Source organism: Eleutherodactylus coqui, chromosome 1 (genome assembly GCF_035609145.1).
Source record: "Eleutherodactylus coqui strain aEleCoq1 chromosome 1, aEleCoq1.hap1, whole genome shotgun sequence".
Taxonomy (NCBI): domain Eukaryota; kingdom Metazoa; phylum Chordata; class Amphibia; order Anura; family Eleutherodactylidae; genus Eleutherodactylus; species Eleutherodactylus coqui.
This window is the reverse complement of record NC_089837.1, coordinates 391,339,154-391,351,173: the sequence shown is the minus strand read 5'-3', so window position 1 is coordinate 391,351,173 and position 12,020 is coordinate 391,339,154. Positions and strand designations below refer to the sequence as shown.

Sequence of the window (12,020 nt, the reverse complement as noted above, 5' to 3'; positions counted from 1 at the left end):
GATCCCAACTCGATTATTCAATTCTAAGTGCCAAAGAATTAGCGTCCAAATTTTACGTACGGAATCTAATTTTCTCGCTTCCCAATGTCGTAGAAACATGAAATTTGGCACGAGCATTGATTATGTCATAAATAGGAAAAGTTAATGCATGTATGTCTGTCTGTCTTCGCAGCAACGCGCGACAGGTAAGCTAGTTTATAATATAATTAGAGCTGAGCGATCCTACTCGGCCACGCCCCTTTTTCGCCCGAGCGCCGCGATTTTCGAGTACTTCCGTACTCGGGTGCAAAGATTCGGGGGGCGCCGTGGGTGAGTGGGGGGTTGCAGCAGGGAGTGGGGGGAAGAGGGAGAGAGAGAGGGCTCCCCCTGTTCCCCACTGGTACCCCCCGCCCCCCGAATCTTTTCACCCGAGTACAGAAGTACTCGAAAATCGCGGTGCTCGATCGAGTAATTACTCAAAACGAGTAGGTTCGCTCATCTCTAAATATAATGTTCTTCCTGATAATGGCACTAAAGGCTATGAATTTAAATATCAATTGATTGCTATTATTTTGTTATATATTTCTTTCAGACGATACAAGGCTCGCAGCTACATTTTTGTATTAGGATTGGAAATCCTTCCATACTGCTGTGCCTTTGTATGTATAATTGAAAACTTAATAAAAACTATTGTTAAAAAAAAAAAAAACCAAACGCGTCATATTAACGTTACTCTTTGAGCCAGTAAAATTACAGTAATATGAAATTCATATTGCTTTTTTTCATTGTACTACGTTAAAAACCTTTTCTTTATAAAAGAGAAAAAAAAAAATTTTGTTTTTTGTTGCAATGTTCTGACTGACCCCATAACTTTTTTTTTTCTGTTAAAGGGGTTGTCCCGCGCCGAAACGGGTTTTTTTTTTTTCAACCCCCCCCCCCCCCCCGTTCGGCGCGAGACAACCCCGATGCAGGGACGTAAAAAAAAAACACCACTCAGCGCTTACCTTAATCCCCGCGCTCCGGTGACTTCTATACTTACCGGTGAAGATGGCCGCCGGGATCCTCTTTCTCCGTGGACCGCAGCTCTTCTGTGCGGTCCATTGCCGATTCCGGCCTCCTGATTGGCTGGAATCGGCACGTGACGGGGCGGAGCTACACGGAGCTACACGGAGCCACATTGAAGAAAGCAGAAGACCCGGACTGCGCAAGCGCGGCTAATTTGGCCATCGGAGGCCGAAAATTAGTCGGCACCATGGAGACGAGGACGCCAGCAACGGAGCAGGTAAGTATAAAACTTTTGATAACTTCTGTATGGCTCATAATTAATGCACAATGTACATTACAAAGTGCATTAATATGGCCATACAGAAGTGTATAGACCCACTTGCTGCCGCGGGACAACCCCTTTAACAGGGTTTCTTTTTTTAAAGGGGTTGTCCCGAGGCAGCAAGTGGGTCTATACACTTCTGTATGGCCATAATAATGCACTTTGTAATATACATTGTGCATTAATTATGAGCCATACAGAAGTTATAAAAAGTTTTTTACTTACCTGCTCCGTTGCTAGCGTCCTCGTCTCCATGGTGCCGACTAATTTTTGGCCTCCGATGGCCAAATTAGCCGCGCTTGCGCAGTCCGGGTCTTCAGCAGTCTTCTATGGAGCCGCTCGTGCCAGAGAGCGGCTCCGTGTAGCTCCGCCCCGTCACGTGCCGATTCCAGCCAATCAGGAGGCTGGAATCGGCAGTGGACCGCACAGAAGAGCTGCGGTCCACGAAGACAGAGGATCCCGGCGGCCATCTTCAGCGGTAAGTATTGAAGTCACCGGAGCGCGGGGATTAAGGTAAGCGCTCCGGTAAACTTTCTTTACTTCCCTGCATCGGGGTTGTCTCGCGCCGAACGGGGGGGGGGGGGGGGGTTGAAAAAAAAAAAAAAACCCGTTTCGGCGCAGGACAACCCCTTTAAGTTGTAGTTTCCACTGTACCATTGTGGGAAGCATACGACTTTTTGATAATGGGAATGATAATTTTTTGGAATGGGGTGACCAAAAAGGGGCAATCTTGGCATTGTGCATTATTTTCTTTGTGACTGGTGGCGTTCACCGTGAGGGATGAATAATGCATTATTTTAATAGATCAGCCTTTTATGAATGTGGCGATGCCAATTATGCTTTTTTCTTTGTTTTTTTATGCTAAAAATGAGAAGAAAAAAAAAAAAAGAGGTTTAAACCATAAATATTTTAGATTTGTAAATCTTTAGTTGGATTAAATGTTGTGTTAAAACAGTTTTAGGGTGGTTTCATACTGGCGACCGCGATTTTGCTGCGAGAAAAATTGTGTTTTTTTCCACGCAATTCTTGAGTGTTAGCGTTGCTTTTTCTCGCAAATTAGAAAGCCAATAAAACTTTCTAACGCTAAAAACGCACAGCACGAAAAATGCAAGTTCTTGCTTTGTGATGCGATAAAAGGAGGTTGCCTACGGCCTAATGCACACGGCCGGATTTTCCGCGGTGTTTCACTGCAGCTATTAGGTTCTATTGAATCGAAAAGCTCAATGTACCGCAGAATGAAATTACCCGCAGTATGTTCTATTTGCTGCGGGTACATGCGCGGACGCCTTCCCTTGTAGTTAATGGAAGCCACCCGTCACGCTATACTTCCACTGTAGTACAGCGGAAGTATAACGTGAATACGCAAACCGCCCACCGCGTCATATGACACCACCGTGCATCATGCGCTGTACTGTGCATGCACGCCGAAGCGTCATGCGGGACTTCAAGCAGCGGATCCGGAGGTAAGTATGGGGTCTTTGGGAGGGGCGCCTTGACGGATACGCTGCAGTACTCCGCTTGCGGAGCCCGTCACTGCCGTGTGTATAAGGCCTAAAGAAACATGGGAAATAAAAAAAAAACGCAAAACGCAGAGAGGGGACATGCTGTGATTTTTTTTTTTTCAAGCAACATCGCATGAGTGAAAACGTGAAGAAAACCATTGAAAAGCACAGGTTTCATAATTTTGTGTTTTCATTCGCGCAAAAGTTGCATCATTTTATCACAAGTGTGAAACCAGCCTTATTAATCTGCAATGGCGGAATACGAAATAGACTTTATCACCGTGGATTCTGTCTCTAAAACGGCAGCAGAAATCTGTGGCCAAGCCAGATATGTATGTTTTGGATCCACGAACGCATTTAGCCCTGTCAGTGGGCAAAATTCTTGCGCGGAATTTCCAAGCAGTTTCGGACAGAAATGTGTTGCAAAATTCCGCTCCTGGATTTTGCCCATTGACAGGGCTGAATCTGTGTGCGGATCCGTAGCAAAATAAACAGCAGAAATATGTGGCTAGGCCGGTTTCACACGGCCAAGAATCTTTAGCGAGTTTGGTGCATTCCGAGAAGCCTAAAACTTTCACGAAAACAAACTCCATTCTTTTGAAGGACTCACATACATAAAATCATGGCATGTTCAATCTTTTCGTGTTCCTTTGAACGCACTGCCCATTGTTTTTAATGGGACAGTAAAACACTGCGCAAGCCATGTGGTGTGCACACGAGTATGATGCTTGCCAATACTCTAACATGCTTGAAAGCCGTGCCAGAGAATCGCTACTTCACAGAAGTGCCAGAAAAACGCCTCATATCCCTGTAAAACACACATTGGTGAGCGTGATATCGGCCGAGTTTCTCAGCCTGCGATCGCACTCGCCAATGAGAAGGTAGCTTTAGATAACGATTTCTGCCACAGTGTTATAGGTGGATCCAAGCAGAAAACTCCATGTTGGATTCTGTCATGTGAACATACCCTAATAGTAGGCGATCTGCTGTCTGTTTGCTATACTTCAACAGGTAAGCAGAACACAAACTTACCTGGAAGACAATACACTGACATCTAATAGAAGGATTATTACCTACAGTACAAGAACCTGGACCAGCAGGGAGAACTGTATTACTTCTACCGTGTTTCCCCGAAAAATAACACACCTAGCAGGCGCCGTCCGGATGTTACAAGCAAGAGATGTGTCAGCGCTGACAACTGCAAGGAAGCCTGCCCGGAGCTCCAGAGAGTAGCAGGAGGGACCAGGACAGCGCCTGCTAGGTGAGTATTGCTTTTTCCTCACGTAGCATAGCTAGGGCTTATTTTCTGGGTAGGCTATATATCTCAAGCCCCTTCCCCCCCAACCCAGAAAATCAGGGTAGGGTTTAATTTTGGGGAATGTCTTACTTTCAGGGAAACACAGTAAGTATATTATTAAACAGGATGCATATACAAGTTTACCCTTCGGATTCTAGTCATTTTACAAATGGATCTAGCTGCATTAAAGCAATTTACCAACTCCAGTCATATTTATATGAATGAAATCGACCTACCAGAATGTAGAAAGTAGTTCCCCCACTGATCACACTGGTGGTAGGCTTCACATTGAGCAATTTCATTTTCATGGTGAGGGAATGCCAGATCAATTCCACCAGTGTGAATGTCAAGCTGGCTTCCAAACACAGTACTGCAATGAGATTACATATACATCAGCTACAGAATGCTTAAAGGGCCACTCTAGTGATTCTTTTTCATTCATTAAAATAAATATAAATATATATATATATATATATCACACACCAGTGTTACCTTGGTTAATTATTCCTCTCTATCTAAAAATCCTGGCCTCTTTCCTCAGATGGTCATGTGATCTCAATTTTGACCAGCTCAGATCTACTTGGGTTTAAGTGATCAGTTCAGTTTCTAGTCAAATACTCAGTCTGTGTGATGCTATTGCGTAGACCCTACCACAGAAACTGCTTGGAGGGGGACGCAGACACTTATCACAGTTACTCATGATCACAAAGCTCCTGTCAAACAGTTATAATAGAGGAGATCACAGCTCTTCCTCTTGGCTGTATACTTATGGTTTGTAGCTTATTTAGAACAATACAGAAGGTAAGGATATTTAAAATGCAACCAGAAATGGTATAGCCTCTAGCTAATGCTGTGTTGATGAATGATACAATTGACGTGACAGTAAAAGCAAAAATCTCAGCACGATGATGGCTCCGGTATTAGTGTATCTTGATGCCACCAGAAATAGTGGTGGAGTCACGATACAGGAGCTTTGACAGTGCGGTTACGCCCCCCTTTTCTGATTGGCTGCACGTCATTCTGTTTTTTGTTCGGCCTCACATGTCCTGCTTCAGGGTCCACTCTGACTGTAGCCGGCGTGACAGCAGCGCTCAAGGTGGCCTGAAGCTGATGCTCTCCGCTGCCTTGGGGCCGCTGTCACTGTCCCTGGCGCCCCTTGCTAATGCTTACAGTCACTGTCTGCTCGCATTGCTTGTAGGGCCGCCGCTGTTACTGTTACTGCCGGAGCTTCCTGCTCCTTACAGCTCCTGCCTGTGGCCGGCCTGCTCCTGCTGCCGATGTACGGGGGCCCCCGCTGTCAGTCTCCTTGCCGGCCCTTCCTCCTGCTTAAAGCTGCAGGTGCTGAGCGCGCTGCTGAGACCTCCTGCTCCTGGCCCCAGTGTAACAGTAGGCGCGCTGGTGGCCGTGCTGCTGAGGACTCCTACTCGTGGCCCCGCTGTAAGAGTAGGCAACGGCGTCCTCCGAGCAGTGCTGGATTTCAGTGCCTACACTCACACCAGCACAAGAAGCAGGACCTGTCTGAACGAGAAAAGCATTAATGCCATGCAGCCAATTACAAAATAGGGGGCGTGACCGCACTGCCAAACCCACTGTATCTGGACGCCACCTCCGCTTCAGGTGGTGTCAAGATACACTAATACCTATGGCTCCTAATAGGCTGTACTGCATGGACATGGCTGCAAGACCTCCAGAGTGCGACAGGTAATTAGGTGAGAGGGCAATGATGGAAAAGTGTGCTTTCAGCGGAGAGACCATTTCAATAGCAACTGTATGCAATAGAAAAAGGGGAATTTTTTCTTACCGATAATTCCCTTTCTGGAAGACATCATGACAGCATACGCTGGAGGTTGCTCACCTGCTGACCTGAAGGGACAGGAAGAGGCAGAATATAAAAAGCACCTCCCCTCCACCAACACCAGTGCGTTCCAAATGACCACAGTGACCAGTTACTTAACCAGAAGGTGTGTTTTTATTGACATCACACACCTCAGAAAACAAAGTTAAAGCATACACATTACCTCATGTGTTGGACAAACTAGGGTAACCATGTTGGTAAGGGGGGGAAAAAAGCCCGTATGCTGTCATGATGTCTTCCAGAAAGGGAATTATCGGTAAGAAAAAATTCCCCTTTTCCCCATGACATCATGACAGCATACGCTGGAGGAATACCAAATAAGTGGCATGGGCTTTTTAGGGAGGGATTACGGCTTGGAGCACCTTCCTACCGAAGGATGCGTCCTGACTATATTTAAAGTCCAGCCTATAATGTTTGATGAAAGTATGGCCTGAAGTCCATGTGGCTGCGTTACAGATTTGCTCAATCGATGCGTGCGCTCTCTCCGCCCAAGAGGATGCCACCGCTCTCGTTGAGTGGGCCTTCAATCCTTCTGGAGGGGGGATGCCCTTGGCCTTGTAAGCCTCCTGGATGGCTCTCCTGAGCCACCTGGCGATCGCATCTTTAGAAGCGGCCTTTCCTTTGGCCTGCCCCTGAAATTGAACGAAAAGTTTGTCAGACTTCCTGAAACTTTCTGTTGCCTCGAGGTACGCTAGTACCGCTCTTTTGACGTCTATATTATGGAGCTTTTGTTCTTTTGCATTTTTGAAATTTTGGCAAAAGGCTGGAATAACTATTGGTTGGCCCCTGTGGAAATCTGACAATACTTTAGGCTGGAAGGATGGGTCTAAAGAAAAAACTATTTTGTCCGGGTGGATAGTCATATATGGGGCCCTTCGTGAGAGGGCCTGGATTTCCCCCACGCGTCTGGCTGACGTAACTGCCACAAGCAGGGCTACCTTGTATGTCAGCCAGGCGATGGATAGATCCGTAATCGGTTCAAATGGGGGGTCGCATAAGGCCTGAAGGACTATGGTTAGATCCCAGGGTGGTGTCGTGGGCCGTGTGAATGGATGTAATCTGCTCGCCCCTCTAAGAAATCTCCTAATCCACCTGTGCTCCGCCAGCGCGAGATCGAAGAATGCCCCCAAGGCCGCAATTTGGACTTTGAGTGTATTCGGACTCAAACCTTTATCCAGGCCCGCCTGGAGAAAATCTAAGATTTTCCGGACGTCTGGCTGATCCAGCTGCTGGATGTCCTGGCCTAACCACTCCGAAAATTTTTTCCAGACTTTGGAGTAGATTTTGTGTGTCGAGGGTTTAAGGCTCTCGCTAATGGTGGAAATAACCTTAGGGGAAAGACCCTTTCCTAGGAACTTTACCCGCTCAAGCTCCAGGCCGTAAGCCTGAACTTGTGAACTTCCGGGTAAAGAAGAGGGCCCTGCGACAGTAGGTCCGGTCTTGTTGGAAGGTGGAAGGGCTCTCCCACTGACAGGGATCTCAGGAGGGGGAAACACGGTCTTTTGGGCCAATATGGTGCTACAAAAATTACTGTTAGGGTTGACTGCAGTAATTTCCTTAGCAGAAGCGGGATTAGTGGTAGAGGGGGAAAGGCATACGCTAGGTCCCAATCCCAGGGGTGAGAGAGAGCGTCCGTGCCCAGGGCCTGTTTCTCTGCGCCTCTGGAAAAGAAAAGCCGGCATTTGGTGTTTGCGCTTGACGCAAAGAGGTCTACTTCTGGTACCCCCCACTTCTCCACAAGAAGGCTGAACACCTCTGGATGGAGTTCCCACTCTCCTGGGTCCACTTTCCTTCTGCTTAAAAAGTCCGCGGCTGAGTTCTCGGCTCCTCTTATATGAAAGGCCGATAGGGACTTTGTTGTGCCTTCCGCCCATTGAAGGATCCGCCCCGCCAGTCGTTGTAGTGGAGGATTCCTGGTGGTACCCTGGTGGCGAATGAGTGATACTGTTGTCATATTGTCTGAGAAGATCCTCACATGTTTCGCCACTAATCGTGTTTGCAGGCTACGCAGGGATTTCCATACAGCTTTAAGCTCCCTAAAGTTCGATGAGCTAGCTTTCTCGTGAACGTCCCAGGCCCCCTGTACATAACCGCCTTCAAAGTGGGCCCCCCACCCTTTGGCGCTGGCATCGGTCGTGATTATTACGGCCGGGTCCAAATTCCAATCGGATGCCTGAGACAGGTTGTCCGACGACACCCACCAACGGAGAGAAGCTCTGGCTTCCGCAGAAATAGGGATTGTCTGATCAAGCGAAGCCTGCAACTTGTCCCAATTCTGGAGAATTAGTGACTGGAGTCCGCGACTGTGGAATTGGGCCCAGGGGACCACGCCGATGCACGAAGTCATTAGTCCCAGGATCCGCATTGCGTCTCTTATCGTTACCCTATGTTTTTTATATAGGTTGGAACATTCCTCTATGATAAGATGTTTTCTTAGGGGAGGAAGGGACGAATTTTGTAGACTGGAATCCAGAATGACACCCAGGAATTTCTTCCTGGTTTCTGGCTCCATGTTGGATTTTGACTCGTTAACAATCCAGCCAAGCTCCTTAAATAACTGCAATGTGGACTCCAAGTGTGATCTCAGAGTAGATGGGGAATCTGCCACCAACAGGAAGTCGTCTAAGTAGGGGATGATCATGACACCCTGGTTTCGTAAGAAGGCCACCATTTCCATCACGACCTTGGAAAAAATTCGCGGAGCCGAGGAGATTCCAAATGGTAGGCAGACGAACTGGAAGTGGCGGATTTCCCCCTCCACCCTCAGCGCAAATCTCAGAAATTTTTGTGAGTTGGCGTAAATAGGGATATGAAAATAGGCATCCTTAAGGTCTATTGTAGCCATTACGTTATCCCTGGCAATTAAAGGAGTTGCAGTTCTAATGGTTTCCATTTTGAATCTCCTATATTCAATGAATTTATTCAGTTGTTTTAAATTGATAATGGTGCGGTGGGAGCCGTCTGGTTTGGGAACCAGAAAGAGGGGGGAATAGAAGCCTTTTCCCTGTTCCTTCTTAGGGACTGGGATAATCGCGCCGAGACCCTGCAGGTTCCGCACGCCCTCCAACAGAGCCTGTTCTAGGCCTGGAGACTGGGTTGGGGTTATCATAAACCTGTCCGGGGGGCGGGATAGTAGCTCGATCCTGTACCCCTCCGCCACTAGGTGCAGTACCCACTCATTAGTTGTAATACTACGCCAGCTATTGGAATAGCGAGCCAGTCTACCCCCTACTGGGCCCGAAAGTATGGGCTGAGGGACAAAAGTTAAAGTCTTACCCCTTCCGCCCTTTGGATAAGACCATCTTCCGGTCTTTCCCTTCCCGGCGTACGTAGACGAGGGATGAGGGGTGAAGGGTCTCTTGGGTGGTCTGGTGGCAGGCAGTCCGTGACTCTTGTCAGCTGCTTTCTCCAGCAGACGATCCAGGTCTGGTCCGAATATACGCCCGCCCCGGAACGGTAGGGTACATAGCCTATTTTTGGACGCTGCGTCCCCTGACCACTCTTTCACCCACACTGCCCTTCTGGCGGTGTTCGATAGGGCTGCCATGCGGGCTCCGAGGCGGACTGTTTCCATCGAAGCATCTGCCAGGAACCCTGTTGCCATTCGCAGCAGAGGGATGCCGCTTGCGAACTCCTCCCTAGGGGCTTTTTGGTCGACTAGGGCTGCGAATTGGTCCAACCAGATTGCCATGGAACGAGCCACGGAAGTGGCCGCGATGTTAGCTTTCATGATGAGACCGGAGGTGGACCAGGCTTTACGCATGGATGTGTCCACCTTATGGTCCAACGGGTCCTTTAAGTGGGACGTATCCTCAAAGGGCAACCCGGACTTTCTGGATACCATGGCAATTGCAGTATCGACTTTAGGTATCTCGTCCAAAAAGGACACTTCATCTCCCGGAAATAACAGGCGTTCTTTAAATTCCCTGGGGATTAGCGGAGCCTGATCCACGCTCTCCCACTCATTTAGGATCAGCTGCTTGAGTGTGGCGTTTACGGGGAATGAAGATTTTTGTTGCGGGAGTAACCCCGCGAACATATCCTCCTGGACTGTGCGGGGTTGCTGCACATCTTCCTCCACCTGCATGGTCCTGCGTACTGCTTTCAGCAGTTGATCCATGTCCGCGGTAGAGAAAAGATATTTCTTGTCCTCCTGCGTCACTTCCCCGTCAAAATCCACATTTTCCGCTATGTCGGAGTCAGACTCAGACACCGCCGGAACCGACCTGCGTGTAACCCCGGAAGGCCCAGGTTGGAGGTCCGAGAGGGAGGACTGCACTTCTTCTCGGACGACTGACCGAATTTCGGCCATAAGGGAAGTTTTTTCCTCCTGCATAATTTTTGCGGAGCAGGTAGCGCATAGCGTTTTGGTGCAGGAGTCGTCGAGTTTGGTTAGACATACTGGACATTTTTTACTCCTGCGTCTAGCCTCCCTTGGTTTTTGAGTATCCCTGTCCTGTAAGACAAGGGAAACTCTGTTAGTCGGGAAGTGTATGTAGTGCAGGTGTAGGTTGGTCCACTGGACCACTTACAGTTAGGAGGGTCTCTGGGTCCTCTCTGGTCGACATCTTGCGCCTTGCAGGAACGCTTCCTGTGCTTAGGATCGTTCCTTAGCGTGGAGAAACACCACCAGCTGATGCAGGGGCAGCGGATTTTTGAATTTGGCGCCGACCGCGCCAGGCCACGCCCCCTTTGCGGAGCGTCCGACGTCACCGCGCTGTATCCGAAGCCACGCCCCTTGGAGCGCTCCTGTCGGCCCTGGACCCGGAGATGGCGGCCGCCGCCGCAATGACGGCCGCAGTGGTGCCGGCAGCCCGTACTTGGACCCCGGCCCACCGGAGATGGCGGCCGCCGCCCGAAATGACGGCCGCAGTGGTGCCGGCAACCCGTACTTGGGCCCCGGCCCACGCAGTCCCCGGAAAGCTCCCAGATGGGGTCCTTCCCACTGGGTTTGCCGGGGCTGCCCGAAAGATCCACGCCGCCGCTTCGCCGGTAAGTCCTCCTCCGGCATGGGACAGCGTTGCTGGAGTTCTGCCGCTGCTGTCCTGAAGGGACAGGAAAAACACTGGTGTTGGTGGAGGGGAGGTGCTTTTTATATTCTGCCTCTTCCTGTCCCTTCAGGTCAGCAGGTGAGCAACCTCCAGCGTATGCTGTCATGATGTCATGGGGAAAGAAAAACATCTAGGTACAGTAAAGGGAATCACATTTCACTTGCATTGTGGAAAACACCTTTAGGGTATGTTTACATGTAGCAAAATCCACAGAGGACTTCAGGAGATACATGACTCCTCTTCACCTCCACAGTCTTTACGCTCTTGGCGCTTCCTTCACCGGGCAAATGGCGGCCTATAGCGAGTGCAGATATAGTGAGGGGGGAATGCAAGGAAATTTGCCGCGGGGTTACGTGTAAACATACCTTGCAACTGTGGAGCACTCAATATGCCAGCCAGGTCTTCCTTTCCCCCATGGCGAGACCCAATGTGGCTCATCTGGTTTAGCAGTCTTCCATAAAGCGAAGTCTCTGGTAGATTTCTTGTCACTTACAACTGCCATAGAGAAAAACAGCAGTAATTGTAATCAGTTAAATACAAGTAGTGCTACCCTGTTTCCCCGAAAAGAACACCCTGTCTTATATAAATTTTTGCCCCAAAAGAGGCACTAAGCCATATGTTTTAAGGGATATCTTATTATACTTACATAGCAGGCACGGTCTGGGTCCCTTCTGATGGTCTCCAGCGTTTCAGCACGCTTCTGTGCAGTCCTCAGACGCTGACAGAAGATCGCTTCCTGGTAACAGCGTTCGTAAACACTGCCTCTAGGAAGCGATGGCTGATTGGCTGAGTCACGGCTGAGTCACGGCGCTCGAGAACCAATCGATGCAGCTTGAAAAACCAATCACACCCAACGCATTGGTTCATAGAGCGCTGCATTGATTGGTTCGAGATCTACAGCTGAGCCAAATCAAAACCATCGCTTCCTGAAGTCGGGGTTTACGAACCTCATTACTGGGACGTGATCTTATGTCAGCGGTGGCGGCCTGTAAGCAAGTGTGCCGGAACA

At 49.0% G+C, this 12,020-nt stretch overlaps 1 protein-coding gene across 1 annotated transcript in view; it reads right to left on the bottom strand.

The window, feature by feature from the left end:
- CARS2 (cysteinyl-tRNA synthetase 2, mitochondrial) overlaps positions 1-12,020 on the bottom strand; it is a 68,538-nt gene that overhangs the window by 30,515 nt on the left and 26,003 nt on the right. Inside the window, exons 7-8 of the mRNA XM_066579802.1 lie at positions 11,377-11,506; positions 4,342-4,475 (exon numbers count right to left, since the gene is read on the bottom strand). Of these exons, the coding sequence (XP_066435899.1) occupies positions 4,342-4,475; positions 11,377-11,506 (264 nt within the window). The remainder of the gene's footprint in view (positions 1-4,341; positions 4,476-11,376; positions 11,507-12,020) is intronic.